This window comes from Suillus fuscotomentosus (assembly GCF_016647785.1).
Source record: "Suillus fuscotomentosus strain FC203 chromosome Unknown F5891scaffold_70, whole genome shotgun sequence".
Lineage (NCBI taxonomy): Eukaryota > Fungi > Basidiomycota > Agaricomycetes > Boletales > Suillaceae > Suillus > Suillus fuscotomentosus.
Window position 1 is genome coordinate 20,523 of NW_024539582.1, and position 22,707 is coordinate 43,229.

At 47.6% G+C, this 22,707-nt stretch overlaps 8 protein-coding genes across 8 annotated transcripts; 4 read left to right on the forward strand and 4 right to left on the reverse strand.

Annotated features, from left to right (window-relative positions):
* Window positions 1-28: 28 nt before the first annotated feature.
* F5891DRAFT_1281290 (uncharacterized protein) lies at window positions 29-1,039 on the forward strand (the record flags this gene model as incomplete). Its single annotated transcript, XM_041370463.1, has 3 exons — window positions 29-550; window positions 605-730; window positions 783-1,039. The coding sequence occupies exons 1-3, from the start codon at window positions 322-324 to the stop codon at window positions 1,037-1,039; spliced, it is 612 nt and encodes a 203-aa protein (XP_041220699.1). The 5' UTR covers window positions 29-321.
* A 2,108-nt stretch (window positions 1,040-3,147) lies between these two features.
* Window positions 3,148-3,393, forward strand: F5891DRAFT_1194467 (uncharacterized protein; the record flags this gene model as incomplete). The annotated part of the gene is made up of 2 exons (XM_041367933.1): window positions 3,148-3,238; window positions 3,296-3,393. 2 exons carry the CDS (start codon window positions 3,148-3,150, stop codon window positions 3,391-3,393), a joined length of 189 nt encoding a protein of 62 aa, XP_041220700.1.
* Window positions 3,394-3,773: 380 nt separating this feature from the next.
* On the reverse strand, window positions 3,774-4,904 carry F5891DRAFT_1059872 (uncharacterized protein; the record flags this gene model as incomplete). Its single annotated transcript, XM_041362850.1, has 5 exons — window positions 3,774-3,864; window positions 3,920-4,347; window positions 4,392-4,571; window positions 4,661-4,765; window positions 4,827-4,904. Coding segments are annotated over 2 exons (255 nt in total), but the record flags the coding sequence as incomplete, so codon positions are not given.
* F5891DRAFT_695597 (P-loop containing nucleoside triphosphate hydrolase protein) lies at window positions 4,870-6,120 on the reverse strand. Its single transcript, XM_041372834.1, has 4 exons — window positions 5,810-6,120; window positions 5,633-5,755; window positions 5,134-5,579; window positions 4,870-5,083 (listed from the first exon to the last, which is right to left on the reverse strand). Exons 1-4 carry the CDS (start codon window positions 5,935-5,937, stop codon window positions 5,037-5,039), a joined length of 744 nt encoding a protein of 247 aa, XP_041220702.1. The 5' UTR covers window positions 5,938-6,120; the 3' UTR covers window positions 4,870-5,036.
* A 2,453-nt stretch (window positions 6,121-8,573) lies between these two features.
* Window positions 8,574-9,890, forward strand: F5891DRAFT_984453 (uncharacterized protein; the record flags this gene model as incomplete). The annotated part of the gene is made up of 2 exons (XM_041377436.1): window positions 8,574-9,613; window positions 9,725-9,890. The coding sequence occupies 2 exons, from the start codon at window positions 8,574-8,576 to the stop codon at window positions 9,888-9,890; spliced, it is 1,206 nt and encodes a 401-aa protein (XP_041220703.1).
* Window positions 9,891-12,397: 2,507 nt separating this feature from the next.
* Window positions 12,398-15,467, forward strand: F5891DRAFT_695752 (NDE2, mitochondrial external NADH dehydrogenase). Its single transcript, XM_041372835.1, has 16 exons — window positions 12,398-12,536; window positions 12,595-12,722; window positions 12,779-12,860; window positions 12,949-13,100; window positions 13,159-13,249; window positions 13,304-13,374; window positions 13,431-13,458; window positions 13,517-13,665; window positions 13,724-13,745; window positions 13,800-13,861; window positions 14,030-14,092; window positions 14,158-14,406; window positions 14,460-14,800; window positions 14,852-14,903; window positions 14,956-15,077; window positions 15,182-15,467. Exons 1-16 carry the CDS (start codon window positions 12,518-12,520, stop codon window positions 15,198-15,200), a joined length of 1,650 nt encoding a protein of 549 aa, XP_041220704.1. The 5' UTR covers window positions 12,398-12,517; the 3' UTR covers window positions 15,201-15,467.
* A 969-nt stretch (window positions 15,468-16,436) lies between these two features.
* Window positions 16,437-17,925, reverse strand: F5891DRAFT_960556 (uncharacterized protein; the record flags this gene model as incomplete). The annotated part of the gene is made up of 8 exons (XM_041375743.1): window positions 16,437-16,506; window positions 16,555-16,909; window positions 16,969-17,076; window positions 17,134-17,347; window positions 17,403-17,477; window positions 17,530-17,569; window positions 17,628-17,698; window positions 17,752-17,925. The coding sequence occupies 8 exons, from the start codon at window positions 17,923-17,925 to the stop codon at window positions 16,437-16,439; spliced, it is 1,107 nt and encodes a 368-aa protein (XP_041220705.1).
* A 728-nt stretch (window positions 17,926-18,653) lies between these two features.
* Window positions 18,654-21,305, reverse strand: F5891DRAFT_1059914 (ferric reductase like transmembrane component-domain-containing protein). Its single transcript, XM_041362851.1, has 8 exons — window positions 21,258-21,305; window positions 21,010-21,205; window positions 20,246-20,929; window positions 20,126-20,195; window positions 19,883-20,067; window positions 19,426-19,837; window positions 19,209-19,364; window positions 18,654-19,150 (listed from the first exon to the last, which is right to left on the reverse strand). The coding sequence occupies exons 3-8, from the start codon at window positions 20,837-20,839 to the stop codon at window positions 18,804-18,806; spliced, it is 1,764 nt and encodes a 587-aa protein (XP_041220706.1). The 5' UTR covers window positions 20,840-20,929; window positions 21,010-21,205; window positions 21,258-21,305; the 3' UTR covers window positions 18,654-18,803.
* Window positions 21,306-22,707: the final 1,402 nt, after the last annotated feature.

The window sequence follows — 22,707 nt, forward strand, 5'->3', positions numbered from 1 at the left end:
TACTGATGGAATCAATCTCAGGCTGGAGATTGCTTGTTCTCAGAAGCTCTTCTCGGTAAGTACTAGCACCGTATAACCATATGGCTTCTCGCTTCTCTGATCATCACAGGTCTGTGCTTCCGCATTGAATACCTTTGAGCGCTCCGCTGGGACATGTGATTCTCGCTCTAGCGGTATGATAACCTAACACACCTGAGATACAGCCGATTGGGGGACATATTCCAAATCAATACACTCCTAAATTTTTCTCGCATCTACCCTCGCGTGTTCTCAACTATTCCTACAACCCCCAAGTTCAGCAAACCGAGTTCCCCCAGGGTCATGGCTAAATATTCCATGCAGTACTCTCCTGTCGATGGTGTCGACAACGACAATGAGGAATCGTTCGGTTATACGGAAAGGCTTCGTGCAGAAACTCATCCTAAGTTGCATATACCTCGCGTGTTGCCCATGTTGAGTCGTGGCACGTTGATATTTACATCAATACTCTTTTTCGCGCTATGGGTGGGCACACCTTCGCCCAACCTGCATGACGACATTCCCGCATACTGTGAGTGAACAGACATCCTCGAACAGTTGACATAGTGTTGACGATTTGCCACAGCTCCAGCAGGTGGTGCTGTTGAATCCACGATCGTAAGATTCAATGGAATGCTCGACTTTCCTTCTATCTATCGTGGCCCTCCTTCCCCAGAAATTGATGCTGCTTGGGCTAGGATAGCTCATGATGGTATGTCGCCCAATTTTTGCCCCTCATATTATTCGCGTCCATGAAACCTCAGTGCTGCCAACTCGGATGTCACTTAAGGAAATTCTCAAAGCCGGCGAAGTAGACTCACCTTCCAAGGTCAGATATCCACCTGAATTTGGTGGGGGCTTCATGGTATCTATGGAAGCCCCTCATCAACTCCATTGTCTCACCAATGCAGGAACTACGAGAAAATCTTGGATTTGGCTGTCGAGCATGCTGTTCATATCCCTCAATCGGCAGTTACTCGTTTCAAAGATACAGTTGACATGCCCTTGCCCTCCCATCTGATGCACGTCGATAAGGAATGACGTGCACCTTACTCACTACATACATTCAAGTTCACGAGTATCTTGCGAAAACGGTAGCGATTAAGAGTTTAGTTGAATTAACGTGCTCACATTGAATTCTGAATAATATATTTTGTCATCTGCTCAGGTTCTTAAGTTCTTGCCTCAACTTCAAGTACGAAAAAGGAAGTTAGGAACGTTCTGGTGAGACAGAGTGGTACATCCTTGTTCTCTAACATCACGTCGGTCAATTCTTTCAGGTATTTTTTAGTGCTGGTTATGTATCAACACTGATTTCTTTCAGCGTATAGATTGGAGTTGTTGTTGTTTGAGTCGCATCCAAGTCTGATAGCAGCCTTGTATGAGGAAAACAAATATTAAATATCAAGTGTCAAGATGTCCGAGAGCAACCGGTGATAGGGAAAAGAACGTCCGGGATGCTAATCCTCCCGAGGCTGGTACCATGTGCACACTCGTACTTCTTATCGCCAACACATGGGACATCGGTTATAGCTTTTTTCTTCTTCGAGTCACCATCAATTAAAGAGCTGACTAGAGCCTGGCTGCGGATTTTTCTTGTACAGGAGCTGTCGGATTACTCCTCCATCCTGACCGTCACATGCATCATGTCAAGTTCCAGCAAGAGCGGTGATTAATGACATCAATCTCCCCCTGCGATCAGAACCTGGAACCTGGAACAGAACCTCATTGCAATTGTTGTTATCAAGGTCTGTTTTTAAGACCTTGATGTAATATACTGCAGCAAGAGTGACACAGCAACTATTGAGGGTACTGATAACGACTGGGAAGAGCGAGGTGCATTCTGACAGAGCCTCCACCACCTGACGTTAGCGTGGGTCATCAGAGAACTGATGGGTCCTTCAGGGTGCGTTGCGTTGATTTTGGGGCATTGACATCGTAATAAATGATTTTATATTGCTTTCAGCAACAAAAATAAGGATCTGAACGAACTTGTACGTGGTCGCTACTAGTGCATAAGACGGCACGGGGTACCAGTCAAAAATCAGGAAGAACTAGCAAACTGAGGTGATGTTTTTTGTGTCTAGTATCGACTCGTCCCAATTGGCAGGATCAGCAGCAAGAACTACTACTGTACTAACAAAACACAATAGCCGTTTGGGTATGGGCCCAGGATCTTCTTGTCACTTCTTGAATGATCTGATTGACGCTGTTCTATTCCCAATGAGACCTATCTAGACCGTTGCACACCTGATATTTCGCTTCGCCACATCACCAAAGAATGAGAGAGCCAGACGGAGTTCTAAAATTAGCTACGCTACACCATGTGTGCGTCTCCTATAGATATGTATCGTCTTTTGTTTAGTCACCAGGTTCATCATCACACATATGCATTTTCAGGTGCCCCACGCGACTTACGGTGGGTCAATTTCTTAGACTGATACAGAAAACATCTTATCGCCATTAATATTACACATTCGTGCCCTTCGAGGGACCAAGACCGGCACGTCATGATCAAACGTGCTGCAGATTGCGCGAGGACACTGGTTCTTTTTTCATTTCCTTGTCAGTACAGTCATGCACGTGTAATGTATGTAGTCTTTTTGAGATAACGCGAATTAAATGCGCACGGGTAATTTCAGTGTTCTTCTTCAAGTCGCGGGTTAAAACGGAAAAAATCTTGATGTGTGCTCAAGAAGCTTGAGGAGCAGACACTGGCAAAAGATCTCCAGACGAAAACTGTTGGACTGTCGACAACAGGCAAACAAAGTTTCCCCGTGAAAAGGGCCTACATAAGATTAACAACCCGAATCTTAAAAGATCCAGGATGAGGTTAACGTAAACGGTTGTCCGCCGTGAGTTCTCTGAAGTTGACTTTGTATTTTTGACAGCCAATGGTGCGATTTACGAATGTGAGAATCGGGCCTGGGAGTGTTGTCCTCGTTGGGATTGTGGGTGTTGAGTGATTTTCCAATAACACTCAGGCTAACTAGAACAACCCCTCACAAAAGTTCTGAGTGGATAAGGCTTCGACCAATTCAGGTGACCTGGGACCTGCGAAATGGTATAAAGCCCTCTTGAAGATTCCAACGTAGTCCATCAACAAAGTACAAGTCGCATCTCTCAAACATGAAGCTTTCTCTCGTCCTCAGCGCGCTCGCATCCATCGTGGTTCTTGTTACAGCGTACCCTATGGAAGGAGCCATTGCGAAACGTTCCGGTGAGTAACCAAACCACTCATCACCATGCAGAGTTGATAAGCGTGACTTTCTGCCAGATGTAGAGAAGCGTAAAGAACTCAACGCTGAGAATTTCGACTTTCTTGGCTCCAAGAATGGAGCAGCATGCTGCGTACTCGAACACGAGGTCAATTAAACTAGTATACGCAGGTGAGTTACAGCTGTATGTCTTATTTTTTTAGCACTCACCCATCGTACTAGGTCCAGCATTGCTGCAGCCTCACACACAAGTAATTTCCCTGTACATCTATATATATCTACTTCGTTATCAGACCGCTTGCTTTCTGACATGATGGATGTCCATGTAGTACAGTACTAGTCCCATAGTCCTAGTTGTTCTACGTGCTCTTTTCAAAAATTTGACTCGACTACAGACCTAGCGTTCTTGCTACTAAGCTATCACCTGGTGACATTGTGTATTTCATTTTCTAATTCACGTCATTACCTCAAGTTCTCTCAGTTCCCGTCTAAAATGAGAGAGCTGTAGCTTGCCACGCCTTGAGGTTTCGCCTTCATCGCTGATCACGCCACTCACGTTGATGACCTTGGGTAACCATTCATCTCGCGGTGGTGACTCATACATCTTCACGGAACACGGCATCTTCCCCTGTAAGTGCGAGGTCTAACAGACTTTGTGGCTAAACGATACTGACACCTTTCGCAGGCCCTTCTTCAGTTCCATGAGCAAGGTTTAAGAGGTAAGTGAGGAATGATGAGGAGGCCAGGAAGAAATAATGCTTGAGAGAGCGGAGCCGATATATGAGCTTCATCTTGCAGCAGGATGTGTGATCCATGTGTATACGTGTTTTCGATGAATTTGCAATGCTTGAAAATAAGATATGGGACTCAACACAACGAAGTCCATGGACAGCGACTCTTTCGTTGAATCAATTTGATCGGTTTGCACCCGGGCCTCGATCCTACATTCACGTATCACATTGAGATATTTATCTACAAGTAAAAACTTGCATTTCCAACCCTCCAGGAGGGGCGGTATACAAGCGCCACCGGGAAATCAACCTCCAGCAGCACGTGGTGGAGGAACATCTGTATGCTCGCGCTTTGAAGAAAGGGTCGAGCCATCACGAAGCTACCCAAACATTAGTACACCATTTTATCAGACACGAAGCTCACTATATATCGCCTATCCCAATACTCGTCTGTGTAATCCACTTCCAAAATGCCCTTACTGATGAACTCGCTCTCCTTGACGCACAGCTCCTCATATGGGTCTTCGAGACGACCCGTAGTTGTCCATACACTGAGCATCTCGATATAAAGCAGCCCCGCTGCAGTTAGAAGAGTGCCATATACCTTGACCGTGAGTATAGTCGTACGCGCACGAACGAAATCTCAGTGATAAATGATGGCTCGTGGCATGCATGCCATCGAGGACCACGTACTTCTGCTATGGCTTTCTCGTGATGAGTGCATGAAACATCTGGATCTTCATAGATATCGTCGTTCAGTCGTCTGTTTCCGCAAACAGAAGCGATAGTGCCGGTAATCTGGATGGTCGATCATTTGCATGTCATAATAAGTAAACATGAGAGGTAAAGAGACTGAGACCTTGGTATATTCTTTTGCAGATAAACATCTCCTGGACGTATTCGTGGCGTGTAAGGGTCCATATTATTGAGCGTTGCAGATTCGGACGCGCAAAACGACAGCAAGAACTACCACTGGAATGTTGCTGGAATTGTCCTAACAAAACACAATGGCCGTCCGGGCATCCCATGACTCTCTTCTCATCAGTCCAACGATTTGATTGACGCTCTTTTATTCCAAATGAGACCTATCTAGGCCGCCGCACACCCAATTTTTTGCTCCGCCACATCACTAAGGAAAGATTGAACAGTGCGCGGAATCCACTTACTTTCACAAGTAACCGTCAGAAGGATGACACAACTAGGCTTCTCAATGTAAGACGTCACCAAACCCTTGACGAGATCAATATCCCCGGTCTTTCCTGCACTCCCGACGCTCGCGATGAGTCCAGGAAGGTCCACGAATGAGAGATCCGCCACATCCTTCCCACTTATCTCGAGAGAAACGCAATTTTTGGAGAAAGATAACTCAGCTTGCTCAGCGGTTTGATCTTCTAGCTCATAAAGAAACTTCTGTGGCTCAGTGCTTGGGTTTAGAATTGCCCTTCGAGCACGCCTGATTCGATCTTCTACATCGGCCTTATCGGTGATGGGTGATCCAAAAGGAATGGTGAGCACATCACAGGGTTGGCCCGACGGGCCGGTAGTAATGTGAAGTTTGACGAGACATTTCCAGGAGTCTTCGGAGCGTGAAAGTTTACATTCAGTTGGGCACCTTCAATAGGGTTAGATGTGGCGTTTCTAAAAACAAAACGGGCACGCGCTGACCTTGTACACGTTCCAGCTGAGCGAGGGAGAGTGATCCCAGAAATGGATTCAATAAGAGAGGATTTCCCCGCACTCTGTGAGCCAATGACTGCGATCATGGGCAGGTCCATGTCCGTCTGCACACTAGATATTGATTCGATGAGCCCAAGAACATGACGAAGAGGAAAAAAAACTAGCCCTGTGGTGTGGAGACGGTTGATGAGGTCAAGCATCTTTCGACGGTGCTGTGACAAAGTGGAGTCGGAGAGCCCAACACCATTGTCTTCAGACGGGGTAAGGTCAGCGCCAGGAGTTGAGGGCAACATAATGTTTCAAAAAGCACGATGATCACGTTTAAAAATTCGAGTCCGCGTAGGAGGGTGTTATGTGTCAGGTACACACTAACAACGATGGGCCTTTTATACAAATTTTCGGCGTCAGCAAGACAGTCGGAATTAGGGACTAATAAGATGAAGAAACAAAAAAAGGAAAGTTCTACCGAGTCGAATGCCGGAAGGAACCATTGGCACGAAGCTGTGGACCTACTTGCAATGCAGGAAACTTCTGACGATAAGAAAGAGCAGCACTGGCTTGAATCGGAAAATTGCCGTATAGATGTCATGGGGTTAGAAACGAGGACAAGGGATTGCATAAAGGATCATGATTACAACACTTGAACTGAATGGACAATGAATGATGTCCTTTGTAACGAGGGTGAACTTATCGACAGCCTATCGACAATTACCGCTTACCCTTTACAATAAGCACTTGAATCAGGATCACGATATTCTAAAAGCACTCGCCTGCACAGCTCAACAACGTACCTCACACAGGCTTACGGTCAAAGAATATTGATGATGAGAGAAAGAGCACACAAAGCACAGTCTTAGTCCCACGCTTACTACTTACCCCGAGTTTTTGTCCTCGGTAAGTTCATCACCATATCATGATACTTCGACCAGTAGTGGTTGTCAATAGCAAACGAGTTCCATCCAAGCCGCTAAGGTAGGCCGTATATTTGGACCTTGGTGCCCTGCAGCTGAAGTCAACCGTCTCCTCTTAGTGTTCTGAAATTTGCTAGGCCTGCGGTGGTCTAAACACCGCTGGGAAGACGAACATCTTATCGACCTTTCCAATGCTGTTTAGGACTCTGCCTATTATATCTACAGGGAAGGAAATGGCCCGCGTCCCATCTGATCAGCTTATGCCAACTCTAGATCATGGTGGCCTCCGATGGGGTAGTTTACGAGAACGTTACCCCAGAGCCAGTGTAACATGATGCTGGTTCTTGCGTTCGCTTCAAGCACATAGCGGTGTTGTGGCATACAGCACAATTCTGGCAGATGGTTATAATTGGTTGATAAGACAGTGAGTTCAATTTCGTACTTCATACTAAGGTTACTGATAGCATCTGCTAGATTGTGCTCTTTCAATTTGATTTTGTTAGCTGCAAAACGATACCAGCATGCTATATTTGCGCGAGGTCCTGATGAACGTTCTTGGGTATGCAACTTAACAATCAGCGGTGCATCTACCATCCCTGCCGTCAACATGATCGTATCATCTGTTATTCACGCACGATATTCTCTGCTCACGACCACCTGGAAGTCTCATAGAGTTTCTGAGATGCGGTCGAGTGCCTACTTATAATCAGACGCGATACAGATGCGGTGCGAGATCCGTGCCAACGCGTCGGTTGACCGGTCGACCTCTCGGCAGCTGGTTCATATCGATACGGGAAGTGCCGAACCCTGGTGGGGTCTTCCCCCGAATCTTAGAAGGAGGAGGTCGGGGTTACTAGTTCTGTTAGACAGGAGTCTGACCAGACTGGGAACTGCACAGCTCCGAACGCGTCATCATTGATCCATTATTCTGAATATACTCAACATCTTCAAAGCTTCAATTGTAAAGCGATGTCTAGCTACATGCAGGATCCAGTTGCTGTTTGCGTATGCTACAGCCCTCTCGACTCGGAGTCATTATCGTGTGTACACTAATCCAAGTTACCTGGATCTACGAGTACGAGATTGCGATTCAAGATTGACTTCGTTCTTACAACGCATGATCTTTATGGTACGCTAGCACTGTCCAACATCAAGTCGTTGTATCAATCATTCTGATACTCTCGCGGTGTAGTCATCTTGTTTTCGCATTTACCCCTCTCTCACGTTGTTCCCTACTTTAGTGACGATCATTTCAAGTATTCGAATCACAATCGAAATCCTGTAGCATCGTACGATGAGTGGCTCGGGCTGTCAGTATATCGACCGATACTTTTCACCCAGTCATCGAATCATTCTGCGCCTCGACACAACCTCAACTAGTAAGCATCCATATTAGTCCAACCTCAGGATAGAGGCGCAGTTCATACACTGACTCGCCTGCGCAGGGAGGCTCACCCATCAAAGTTTGCACTTTCATCAATGCCTTGAGTGCATCTGTCAGTGCTTGCATTTGCTCGGTGACAAATGTAACTCGCACAGACGGCCGCGGGGTGCTATATTATGGGTCAGTTCGGGAAATAAGGCAATGCTAAATCGACTTGAAGATGGGTTTTATCTCACTTTTTACAAAGCATCCTTGCAGTGAAATTGGTCCGGGAACAACTCAGTAACTTAGTGGCCAGCCATGCACTATAAGAGTTGTGCTATGACGGAACTTCATGTGTCATCGACCCGGGTCGGAAGGTATATTCTACGGTTCGTGCCACATTCGCATCACTGTTATGATGGTCTTTGGGGATTACAAATAGGAATTTCCGCAGGACAAGAGTACATCGTGTGACCTAGAAGAAACAATAACTGTGTTATGGACCACTGGTCACAACTCTTGTTGTCACAACGTGTGGCCCCACACACAACGTGAACGTGCATCTCTTGCTGCGGATCTGACGCCACGAGTGATGCTGAAAGTATTAAAAGCAGGGCCATTTCTAACGAGCTACGTATCTAACCCTTCTATCATGGCACCTAAGCTTTCTATCGAGATTATCTTGACCATCTGCAAAGACGCAGCCCAGCCGACGTTTTCTCAAAGGGAGAAATATGACATTAAAAATCCTTACTCGACCGCCCTCTCCTTATGTCTCGTCTCTCGTCTTGTCAGACGCATTATCCTCCCCAATTTTCTGCGCACGATCTTGCTCCGCCGACGCCACAGCTTAAAGAAGTTCGCAAATGCTCTGCTTATGCAGAAAGCGTACGCTGAGAAAAAGAGCGATCTTTTCTTTGACTATACCTCCGCTGTACAGAGGATGTGGATTAGTGACGTATTTGATTATTTCGTCTATGCAGAGGCCCGGTTGGAGAACCAAGACTCTCCCTTTTTTGGGCACGCCAGATATTTGTTCTCAAACAAAGATGAGGCGCGAGAGCGCAACATAAGCGTGTTGCTTCCAGTGATCCTTGCTGCGCCAGAACTTGCTGTTGACTGTCGCCATTTAAGGTATATCATGGACAGCGTGCAAGATGCATGGTCTTCTCGCACAGATCTCAATGTCGGCGGACACTCTTCTTTTCCTGGGAAAACCCAAAATCTAACGATAATACGTCAAGCCCAGGACGCGGACTTCATTTACAACCATTTCCCAACATTTGTTTTCCTTGCATCAATCCCGCATCTCACTCAGCTAATCGATTTGGCTGAGGAATCAAACATTTTTCGCGGCATCAGCTGTGGTGCAACCTCGCCAAAAACCGCGGGGTATTTTTGGACGAGTAACGATATATGGTATTCTATGAAGAGCCTTGAAACCCTTTCAATGGTCTACCCGCATCTGCCTCCCCTCCACGATTTGAAGTCAATTTCATATGCTGCATATGCCACAAGGGGAATAGACTTGCATGTGGAGCGATTCACGTTGTCTCTTACCCTTTTCAAGCAGGATCCTGGCTCCTTCCCGTGGGGGCCACCGTGGTTTCCTGTGACGGATCCTGGAAATAAGAGGATACAATCGGATGGTGTTTCCTTCGAGGTTACGCGTGATAAGACCTACTTTTCACAGTATTTTTGCTCTTGGGATAAAGCTTGGGCCTGTGGGTTAACTGACGGATGAGGGGGTATATGTATTTCGTCTCGAGCGATTCTTTAATGCTGACTGCTCGATGCTGGCAGGGACTTTCCTGGAGGCTCCGGCGAATCTACTTTCACGGGACGAGCTACGGCGCAGGATATCACCACTAGCCAAGGACGTCGGGCGTTGGGTTTCGAGCCATTCGTATCAGGAGGGGTAGAGAACGATGAGCTTATTGATGCAGCGAATCGTGTGTTGTTCGGTTGAGGGCCAACGAGTTTCATGTATCTCGCTGCAATAAGAACGTTCTTGGTTCTCCGTTCCCAATCATCCCTCTAAATCCTTTTCATATACTAAACATCCCAAGCCCCGTTCCAGTATCCAGTACAGTATGTCAATCGCCTTCGTCGTATCAACTAAGCAAATGCTCACCACCCCGTTCGGCGAGGTGCTGATACTTACAAAAATAAAAGAAATCATCTTCCCTGTCGCCACCGCCATCACACATTCGTGCGAGAGTCATTCATCGCACTAGGTCCGGCGTTGCCGCAGCCTCACCCACAAGTAACTTCCCTGTACATATATCACGCTTGCCGACATGATGGATGCCCATGTAATACAATCAATCCCACAATTCCCGTTGTTTCGCGTACTCTTTCAAAATAAAATTTACTCAACCACAGACCCAGCGTTCTTGCCACTAAGCTATCATTTGATGACATTGCACTTTCTCGTGTCATCACCTCAAGTTCTCTCAGTTCCCGTCTAAAATGAGAGACAGTATATCAATTGTAGCTTGCCACGCCTTCGCCTTCCTCACCGTCAATTACGCCCCTTACATTGATGACCTTGAGCAACCACTCATACAATCCACTGCTCGCGATGCTGACTCGCACATCTTCACGGAACGCGATATCTTTCCCTATAAGTGCAAGATCGAGCAGACTCTGTAGCTTCACAATACTGACACCTTTCGCGGGCTTCTTCAGCTCTGTGGGCAAGGTCTAGTAGGTGAGTGAGGAACAATGAGGTCATGAAGAAATAACGCTTGAGAGAGCGGAGCTGAGAAATGAGCTGTTCATCTTGCAGCAGGAGACGTAGGATGGTGTGATTCGCATGTATTCGCGTCTTCGATGAATTTGTAAAGCCTGAAAATGTTCATGAAAAAGACATGGGACTCGACACAGTAAAGCCCATGGGCAGCGACACTTTCATCATTCTGATCGGCTTGCACCTCGATCCCATATTCACGTATCACGTTGAGACAATTACCTGCAAGTAAAAACTTGTGTTTCTAACTCTCCAGAAGGGGCGGTATACAAGCACCACAGGGTAATCGACCTCCAGCAGTACGTAGGATCACCTGTATGTGAACGTTTTGAAGAAAAAGCCGAGCTGGTAGAAACATTGTTCGCAAAGCATAGAGCGATGATGACCTATCCGAGTCCGCCTAGTATGCCCGGCTACTTGACTTGAGTGCTAGTACTGGCAAAGTACTGGGAATGCGCAGCCATGGAGATGACTCGAAATTTACGACTGATCAAGAGGTGCTGCCCATAGTGTCATGCTTCCGTTCGGTCAGGTCTTCGAAACAGTCTAAGGACCAGGCCAGCCGCGCTACCGCCATGGCTTAAGACTTAGTTCCACTAATGCGATGCAGCTAGTTGACTACTACCGCATGCTATAGTCTCGGAGCCAGGCGGTTGCTTTGCAATTTAGTAAGTGTAACGCTGAAGTCCGGTGATTGGACTGCTTCAAAAGTTGCGGGAATAAACCGGAACGTGTTGTCCAAAACTCGGTCCAGGAAAACGTGTCTTACGCGCCAGTTAAAAGTGAGGTTAAACATGCATCACTAAGAACGAGAGAGCCAGTTGTCTCACCCTTTTTGACTTAACTATAGACTTAGCGTTCTTGCCATTAAGCTATCATCCGGTGACAATGTGAGGATTCGGAGAATTAGGAACCCATGGGAAATTCATTTCTGAAGAAAAAGAAAAACGAAGAACTCAACGCATCGTGGAGAACGGGGCACTATGTTTTTAAATAGTGTGAGTTGCAGCGCTATCTTTCGGGTCGGACCCGGTCTCCTCCTGAATGATCCTATAACATTGGTCTCGTGTCCTTCATGATGAGTCTGAGCTGCAGTCTAAGACTCCAAGATTTGGCGATTCCCTATACATTATACTTGAGAGACTCAAGCTGCGCCGCGGCTGGTAGGAACATCGTTCGCAAAGTATAGAGTGATGATGACTTATCCGAGTCCGTCTAGTACGGCCGGCTACTTGATTTGAGTACTGGAAGAGTACTGGGAAGGCGCAGCCATGGACGACTAATCGGGGGTGCTGCCTATGGCGTCATGCTTCCGATTGGTCAGGCCTTCGAAACAGTCTAAGGACCAGGCCAGCCGCGCTACCGCCACGATCGACAACCTAGTTCAACTGATGCGATGCATCCGGTTGCTTTGCAATTTGATTTGTTGAGTAAGTGTAAAGTTGAGGTCCGGTGATTGGACTGCTTCAAAAGTTGCGAGAGTAAACGGGAACGCGTCGTCTCCAGGAAAACGTGTCTTTAAATTATGCGCCAGTTAAAAGTGAGGCGAAACACGCATCGCGGGCTGCTTCGAATATTAGATGATCCAACGTGCATAGATTGATTTTGGAACAAGGCTAAAGCAAGGTTGATACCGGCCTAGAGCCTTTCGGGTGACCTCGGAGGTCAAGTACGTCTTAGGCGCCGAAACGGAGGTGGGCCGGAGGTAAAAGTTAGAATGAAATCGTCATTTGAACTAATTTCCGGCAAGACTCATCCCCGACTCCCCGAAGCGCCTTTAAGTTATACACAGCCGTTAATTTTTTCAGAACCTCCTCTTTCTTCCTCCACTGTACCTCTGTTCGATGCAGGCTGCACGACAAAGTAAGTTTTGATCAAACTTGAAGTCAAAATTTTTATAATGGGTTATTTTGGTGCACAGTCCGCCTTATGTCCATGAGCAGGACGCTTGTCCGCTCTCACGTGCATGTACAAAAACATTTCTTGACGGCTTCGACTTCCAGAGCCCAATCAGGGTCTGTAGCCTCGACGGGCGCCGCTGCATCACAGGTGTGTTTCCCGTGTCCAGCTTTCTTGTTGATATCTCAAGCCTTCGTTATGAATAGACTCCACCACCCCCGTCTCAAGGGAGATGGAGATACTTTTTGCAGACTCTGGGACGTGTGACACTCGTAACAGTGGTCGGAGGCAAGTGCTGTGTTCTCACAAGCAACACCTTTGACTGATCGTGGGACGTTGTCCGACCTTCTCTTAACCATGTAATTTTGACATATAGCTTCGGCAACATTCTACTACATCGCACATAAGGAAAAAAACCCGGGGCCACAACTCCCATTCGATCCCTCAAAGAAGACCTTGGTCATCTTAGGTAGCGGTTGGGGAGCGACGAGCCTCCTTAAAGGGCTTGACACCAGCGATTATAACACTGTATGGCACATATTTAATAGTGCCGTGTTCACAGGCTAATTGCATGCCGATGCACTAGATCGTTGTCTCCCCAAAGAACTTCTTCCTTTTCACGCCTCTCCTTCCCTCTGTGGCAGTTGGCACGCTGAATGCACGATCTATCCTTCAGCGTGAGTTTCCTTCATATTTGGTTGTTGCAGATTTTGACAACAACAAAAATACAGCTACTCGCTACCTGACGCGACACAAACAACGTCAGGTTTTAGTCATTGAAGCAGAGGCCAAGGAAGTTGACGTACGTCTCTTCTCATATATTACTCAGCAGAGATTAAAGTGCTTTATTTACAATAGCCTATTAATAAAACTGTCACGCTCTCGGGTATGTTTTCCATCCCTCGTTATTCTTTCAGATAATAACGAGAGCCGAATTGTCACAGATGACTCCGAGATTCGAGGTCAAATATCCAGTACGACCATACCGTACGATTATCTTGTATATGCTGTCGGTGCCGAGACGCAGACATTTGGTATTCCCGGCGTGAAGGAGCACGCATGCTTCATGAAAGAACTTCATGATGCTGAGAAGGTGCGTCTATGCTCCCTCTGGCCCCTGCCACCTTATTGAATACAATGATATATTGCAGATGCAAGGACGCTTTTTGGACTGTGCGTTTTGGCATCATTCATTATCTGCGATGTACAACTCATAGCTGCTTATAGGCGTAGAGAGCGCTGCTTTCCCAGGCCAAAGTGACGAGGAGAAAGACCGGTTGTTGCATATGGTACGTCTGACGATTTTCTAATGTCTCTTTCTTGTGACTCCGCATTTTACGTTCTCTTCCTCCATTGTGAGGGAACTCTGATAACTTGTAATTACTGCCAGCATAGATGGATATCTTTCCTCTACGTGAACTTTCATTACCCAAGAACATGTACTCATTCTTTGGCAGGTAGTAGTCGGTGGTGGACCAACGGGTATCGAACTTAGTGGTGAACTCCGTGACTTCCTGGAGGTACGACTGCCATTTTTCCTTCTTCCTTTCCTACCGCCTGACTGTGTATCTTCATCAACTCCAAGGAGGATCTCAAGTCATGGTACCCAGAGCTTGCCTCACGGATCCGCATCACGCTAGTCGAGGCTCTTCCCAGCGTCCTTCCCTCATTCAGCAAAGAACTGATTGCCTATACTGAGCGCACGTTCAAGGAATCCGACATTGATATCCTCACGAAGACCATGGTGAGGAAGGTCAACGAGAAGAGCGTCGTTCTCAAGGGCCCCGATGGTGTCGAACGAGAGGTGCCATGCGGGATGGTTGTCTGGGCTGCTGTATGCTCTGTTCTCGTTCTGGTGTTTCTGTTTTTCATGTGTCTTCTTCACAGGGCAACACTAGTCGCCAAATAACACGGGATCTGATGGCGAAGCTCCCTGAAGACCAGGCGAACAAGCGCGGGATTACCGTCGATGATCACCTTCGCATGAAGGGATCTCGTGATATTTTTGCTATCGGTGACTGTACGGCCTCGTCTTATGCTCCAACTGCCCAGGTCGCAAGCCAGCAGGGTTCATACCTCTCACGCGTGTTCAAGTTACTTGCGAAGAAGGACCAACTGGAGGCTGACCTGTCTCATGCTGAGACCAGTGAAGAGGCAGAGAAACTGAAGAAGCAGGTAGACAAGGTCAAGTTGAAGCCTTTCCATTACAGTCATCAAGGCTCGTTGGCGTGCGTATTCCCTTGTTCTGCTTGCTCATTCTGTTAACGCATTATCTACAGTTATATCGGCTCGGACAAGGCGATTGCTGACCTGCCTATTTTCGGACGTGAGGTACGCTGCTTACTACTATTACTATAGGATATATAAATTGACTGGGTTATAGTGGACGAGTGGAGGTGTTGCGACGTTCATGTTCTGGCGGAGTGCATATCTGAGCACTCTGTTCTCCCTGCGAAACCGAAGCTTGGTTGCTGGAGATTGGATAAGGGTGAAGTTATGGGGACGGTGAGTACTGAGCTTTTTTTGTCTTCTCTTTCTACCTCCAAATATCTTCTTTTTCCATCAAACTCGCTTTATCTGAGAACAATGAACTCACCACACATTTGTAGTGACGTGAGCCGGGAATGAAGGCTAAGCGTCAACATTCACAACTAGCGGACTGAACAGGATAGACTATCAATATCACATTTCTAGACATAGACCATAGACTAGAGGCTCATTTCTTCCCCCTGATAATCGCGTTTGCAGCCACACGTTTCAGTGCACCTTCCGTTCCTTCGCATTTTTTGTTGTCATGTTCCGTACCCTACATGGTCTTCGTTGTGTTATTTTTATTGTGGATGGGTGTTGGGAAGAGCCATATAGACGCTGCTAGGTGCATGCATTGATCCATTCTGTAGAGGTAGTCTATCAGGAAATCAAGGTTGTCTTGCATATCACAACTTTTAATTGCTCGTGCAGAGTCATATGATCTGTAATGTGCGTGCAGTGCGCGACGCAAGGAGACCTTCTGGATGACATCTCTCGCAAGGTCATAGTCCCTGCTTGCTTATATCAACACCTTTCCGTATACAAAAGGACACTTTCGGGCTCGCATTCCTTATGTGCCTTCGCAAGATGAAATTTCTGCAGGCATTTTCAGACGGCCGAGGCCCGAAACTACTAAGTCTGCTTCTGCAGCTGCCTGGAGTGCATCCATGCAGTCAGGGGGAAAAGAGATCTCCCGTGCCTGTTCACAGGTATGGGTGTTTTTTTTTCCTGGCTACAAGGAAACACTTCAGGCACCTGCAGAAGTTCATCAGAGGAATAAGCAGTTACAGAATAAGCAAACTTAGTAGTTTCGGCCGTCTGAAAATATGTGTAAGATGAATTAGCTCGCGTTCGTGATGTACGGAGTGGCATATCGCCAACGTTACTTTGATCCTCATCGTTGATGCGATGCTGCCCTGCCTTCAAACGCTGACCGACGGCCGAAGGAAAAAAGGCTGAGCTCAACCTTCTTCCCTTATTCAGACCGTTCAGGTATAGGAATTCAAGTCTGTAGTCCGGTATCAACTTGCCATTCTTCCACCACCACATCATGATTCAGGCCCACCTTCGCATGTGATGTGCAGGAATGCTGTCACCTGAGGAAGAGCTATGAATATATATTCCGCGGCAGTCCATCCGACATCGTTCCCCATGGAGTATTCGTAATAGCAAGCAGGCTATGCTCACGAGGAGCGCTAAGCACTCAGGCCGAGGACTAAGGAATGAAGGGTAGTATTAGGTGAGAGTGAGGCTCAAGCTAAGTGTTGCATATGTGCGATGGCGAGCTCGAAATGAATAGAACTAGACACTGCGTTGTTAATCTCGGCGGCCTGTTTACATATTCTCCTTCAGTAGAGATAGAACCTCAATGGCTACACCCCAGGATCTTTGGTAGCCTGTGGCTCTGAAACTGAAGGTTAGAACTCGCACGATTTTCGGAAAGCATTCTCACCCCATTCCATATGCATGAATAACCGTTATGTCCTGCGGTTGTTCCGCATCTCCACTCGGGTTGGGAGCTAAACCGTCACTTCGAACAAGGGGAAGTGAGATGCGCTCAGCTTCCACACGTGGACCGCCTTTCCTGTCCGGCCTAAGAGCGACGGTGTGCATAAGGATCTTCGTCCCTTCTTCTTTCAAACATGGCGCTATGACGGAGCACCGCTCAAATATCCCCCTTGCAGCTGACATATCTAAAGATGTGTCCCAGCTTCCTACTTGATACGTTCCGTTCAGAGACGCGGTGTTCATTTGCGTTAGCCCAGGGCGAGGAGTAATGGATGTGGGTAGTTCTGACAACCCGCCACCTACGTACAAGGCCAGACACATCAGGGATGGTGAGGGCCAACTGTCAATACGGACTGACCAGACCGAACTGTTACAAATTCCTCCAAGCCAGTGCGCTCGACTATAATAGATTGTCCTCTGATCGGATACATTGCTGTATCTTCTACTCCGATCAAAGACCGTGAACCTTCGGATCCGGACCGTCAATAACCATCGGAAGCTGGCATGGCTATCATGTGCTCACCGAGAGACGTGGCGTTGACCAACAACCCGGTTTTCCCCACAAGAAGCTTGACTTCGTCCAAGCTCCTTATGTATTGCCGACGGAACACGACGCCACGAGACTCGAGCTCCGATCGAAGCCATGGTAAATATTCAAAAGGGTTGATGCAGACCGTGGTGAAAGCAGCGCCCACTTTGCACGGTGCAGGGACTTCGGACTCTGAAAGCAATTTGAACTATCACCCTTGTACTTAGAATCTGAGGACAACAGGATACCGGAATCGAGCTTACATCACGCACGAGGTCTTGCCACCAGATAGTAGAAAGAAGGCCATCCGTCTCCCCGAGGACCTTGGCGGGTGCTCTCTGGAATGTTTATCAGTCATGCCCATTGACGAGCGTTCAAACAAGGACTGACCTTGACCAGGCCTGATGGTGCCATGTCCCATAACCTATCACTGGTGGCCCGAGAAGCCTTGTCAGTAAATCTCGAGACATTGGCGATGTGTCACTCACAAGGTTATCTGCTCCCATCGTCGTACACGCTCATCCGTGGCGCCTAACGGATTTGGAGACCAACTTGCGCCCTAAGCAAGACTGAAGTAAGAAAGAGCCTGAAGAACGCTCGAAAGGTACGCACCGCGAATGGACTTGCCCAAGCTTGAGAATGCCAATCCCCAGGCATATCTCTTGCTATGATCGTGATGTCAAAATTTACATCCGAGTCACAGGCAGCGATGTAGGCGATGGTAAGTCCAGTCACCCCCGCCCCGAGGATGACCAGAGGCACACGAGGCTTGGAATCAGAAGACATGGCTCCTGCAAAGCGCAAGTCGATAGCAGAGATAAGATATGAAATGATACTGCAGGTACTTATATGTAGATAAGGAGCTATTCGGTCACCTTCGGACGAAAAATAAACAGCGTCAATAGGACGCTCGAGCCTGGGGAAGTGTTGTAGTCGAATGGTTGTAAGTACTATAGGTAGTTGCGGAAGTCTGGTACCATAGGAAATCTGTATAGACCACGCGGTTGGCACGGTGTGCGCTCGTGAGTCGTCTAGGATCTTTCAATATCATTGGCGTAGGAGAACGGTGCCTGCACATCACGCCAGTCGCGCGCCCAGTGCATGTTAACAGAGTAGATCACGATGACATTGATTGTACGGGACAACCAATCACATATCGGAATAGTGGCCTGCCGTGGCACAGAAGTACACCCGAATCTATTTGGATTCTAAGCGCATACTAGACAGCTGCACTTTCAAACTTCGACTCCGACACTGTGAAAAGAGTGGACGGACTTGAGGCTAATATTAATGTGCGGGAAGGACAACATTGTAGGGAAGAACTTGAACGACAGCGAAAACGACCAGGCTTCAACTTGTCAAGAAGTTGGTGTTCGAGGGAATCTAGGCGGCCCGAGCTGAACTCGAATGGAGCTCACGTGGTGTCCACACATTGGTTCCGCGGAACCAGCCGCCGCCCCTGACCGTGAACGTTTCTTGCACAACGGTTAACGCTCTTACATAAGTCTTCAAGGTTGATTCACCATGGACCAGCCAATAAATTGAGCTCCAACATCTACAAGTAGAGCTCATACCCAATCGATAATGAATAAAAAACCCATAACAATACAACAAATGAGTGTTGCATAGCCTGTCAACGGGCTACACCGCAAAATACATCCGATCTACCACCCAAAGGTTTCTTCGTGGAGCTTAACTCCACCCACAGCCGTGCACAAACGAACGTCAGAGTATCGCACCACACGCGCCATGGAATTCGCCAGCGATATAGGGCCACAGACGCCTACGAACACACCATTAGAGCCCCCAGCTGATATCGTGTTCGTGATCGCTTGATCGAGTAGTTTCCCGAGTTTGGGACGGCCAGGCAGGATGGTGATACCTTGCGGGAGGTACGTCCTATGAAATGACGTGCTAATTGCGCGGGTGTAGTATACGTGCACATTTACGCGAGTAGAAGAGTTTTGTTGTACGAGGTTCGTAAGGAGGGGGAGTAGAGGGGTGAGGGATGCTGTGAGTAGGCAGATGAGCATCACGATCAAGGGAAATTGTGAGAAGATGGTACGTACAAGGGTCTTGGACGGACCAAATGATATCAATGACTTTCACGCCCGTGGCTGCCTGGATCAGATCCGGCACTGCCGATAACGCAAAGGAGATGCCGCTCCCGCCAACAGTAAACACCGCACCGGAATAGCTCGACATCACAGTATGTCCCACGCCACCTGCGAGGAAAGAATAGAATGTCATGAGATGCATCGACTCCCCGGCAACACACCAACGCACCATAGGGGCCCTCCACCATCACTCTAACATCACGGCCGACTTCCTTGCCGGTTTCACCATAAGAGGCCGTTTGAGCCATACTGAAAAGACTGCCTGTCCAGTGGCCAGTCTTCTTGCACATAAGAACCATTCCTTCCGATGTTTCTGCCACATTTGCGATGGTGAAAGGGTGTACTTCAGACCATCCCCACCATCCCATAGATGAAGACAGCACACGTAGGCGGACGTGCTGCCCTGCACGCCAGCCTGCATTGATTGAAGGCACCTCAACTCGGGTGATTCCAAGCTCTGGCAGAGGTTGCAGCTTAGCCGTAGTGATGCGGGTCTTGATGGCGCGAACGACGTGATCTAGTATATAAAATACACATGCAGCAGCCACGTAGGGAACACAGGTAGGCTCGTGGTAGCATGCCTATACACAATTAGCGTCGGTAACAAGACAGGGGAAAATACTTACAGCGAATAAGAAGATGATGAGGCTCACGACATGCGATGTGATGAACAGGTTGTATGATTTTGACCGGACGTAGTCGGTGGAGCAGAATCCCAGGATGTCTAAACATACCAACGCGACGATCCCCCAGCGAACATAATCCTCGGCAAGCTTACTATAGATGTCGCCGGCGAGGCTCCATTTATAGACTACGCCAAGCACACATCAGATAAGACAAAAGCGGAGAAGGCATAAGGCAATACATACCATAGCCGATGAAGTGGACGTTTGCACCGATGACCATCACTTTACCGACCAAGCGGTGAAGAAAGTTCAACTGCACGCCGCGATCAACAACGTAGTAAACACCATGTGGATCAAGCACACCTTTTCATATCCAACGCCCACCATCATGCCAATGATGTTGTTCTTGGTGGCTAATGCATATACGAAAGGAATTTGAGAAGCAATAACAAATCCGGCTCGGTGAGGGTCCGTAAATGGGTCTGACTGGTAGAAAGACACGTAGAATATAATAATGATGTACACCATTATCAGGAGAACTTGGTTAACGGAGTAGTTTTCGTGAACACGGTAGTCCAACACAAATGCCACGTGGTGCCAGATAGATGATACAGCAGGGCCATGGTTTGGGTGTTTTGGCAGGGCTTTCTCATTAACGACATGTGTTAGACTGTTTTGGTGTTCAGACGGTAATGGGGAGCAGGCAGTCGAAGAGTTCCCGTGGTCAAGATCCACAAAGGACTCAGGTTCAACGGGGGCTAAAGGGGTGCGCGTGGGGTTGAACCTTGGCGTGGTAGCAGGGAGAGGTTTTATTGAACGAAGGAAGTGACCTTGAGACCATTCCGACCTGCGGCTGAGACGAGCATACGCTCGGGGGAGACTGGCAAGGGTGAATATGAGGATAATACCAAAAATTAAAATGTCGGCGTGATAAACCAGGTTATCGTCCAGGCCCATGTTAACAAGAAGGTGCTGAGAAAGGAATGGTAGGTACTAGGAATCCTGCGGGCTTGAAGGTACAATAATTGGGGACTTCCAGAAGCCCACCTAAAAAGAATAAAGGGCTCGAGAGTGAGTGGCCTAGCGAAAGAACAAGTAAACAGTACAATCTCCGAAAGGGAACGCACTATATATCATGATGATCCAATCTAGCGCTCTGTGACAATGAATTTTCTGATATAGAAATGGGCGACATTACAATGCAAAAAAATTGCAATCCTGTTGCGATGGGCCTGGCCGGGTAATGTCAGTCCGTGTGGTCAGCATCAACGGGTGTGCATCGCGACTCGTAAGGTACTTCCTGTGATCACGCCTTAGGCCCATCTGTCAACAAGTTTACAATCAGATGAGCCTCAAAATGCCAGGCGATGAGGACCTTGGCCTAGTTTGTGAAACACTGTGTTGACGCGGTGATCAAAGTACCTCAACTGTATTGAACAACGTTAACTGCGGCAGTACGCGTGCTATTAATATAATTATTGTCGTGGCGATACTCCGACTTCTGCCGCAAAAAGGCGGTTTCTAGCACTTTTAATTATAGACTTATAGTACTAGATAGAGCTTAAAGCCTTTACCGGCAGCAACCTTGTCCCTGGCTATAAGTATGCATGTACTTTCGTTTGGAGAATGCGGCAAAAGTATACTAATTGTACATCATCAGCGGTGGCAACAATCAAGAAAAGATGCGGAAAATTCCTTGTTGGACGATATGCTAGTGCACATTTTCAATAGACCGGGTGGCGGCCCCGATAGGTTCTGACAAATGATTGAGATGAAATAACTTCCAGAAAGCACATCACCTAAGTAGTCGGAAGATACTTTAAGCACCGTGACATTCCTTTCCTTTGAGAGGTTTGTCCGATGAATGAGTAACGCTGAAGCGCTGCCAGACCGGTCAACCCGAGCGCTGGAACGTTCAGTCAGCACTCACCTGAGTTTACAGACGCTGAACTTTCCAAATTCGATCGATTTCCGACAATCTCCATGCGAGGCTGTCCGACCGATTTCTACTGGTGCTCGGCACTGAAACTTGATCAGTAGTGTGCGCTTCACAGCACGTATGAAGCACAGATAATTCAACCTTGTTCAAAGAGGTGGCCTTGTATTCCATGCATCAGATACAAAGCAAAGTGATAAGGGTTATACAACACCTTTACGACCTCCGAGGCTCCGAATGCGTACTAACCTTTGTTACTTATTTTAGATACCACTGGCTAGTGGGCATAAGACTGCTGACCAGTTAAGACCCAATCAGACCTCTTCTACAAAGTCAAAGTCTATCTTACCTCAGCACCATGATGATTCCGCAGCAGATGGGGGGTGCATCTTGATGGCTTATCAGAATGACCGGCCTCTGTAAATCGCATGGCTGTTGCGCATCGCATGTCCGTTGAACATCGCAATTACATCGTGAAACATGGCCCAAACGGGTCAGGCAATCTGCTATTTTCAGTGATCAGCGCTTAGCTTTACTAGAATAAACCAATACCTTCCTGTCCCGAAGGCCTGGTTAGGGGAGCCTGGCTGATCAATGTTCGTTCTATAACATGTTTCCATGCTAGAGGCTCGAGTTACAGATCTAGAGCAATCATCAAAGCACGCGTACGTCAACCTGTGCCCGTCGGGTGGACTCGGAGATTTGAACGTTTCCTACATCATGAGGTCCGAGGACCATTGGGCCCTGTTCCCAAACACAGCACAATGTTGACAGTGTGACGTGTCACACTGATAATTGAGACTTCCACAATCAGGGGCACTCATGCATGTGTATCATTGTCTCGTCGTCAACGCAAGTTCCAAGCACAATGCCAACTAATGCCAAGGGG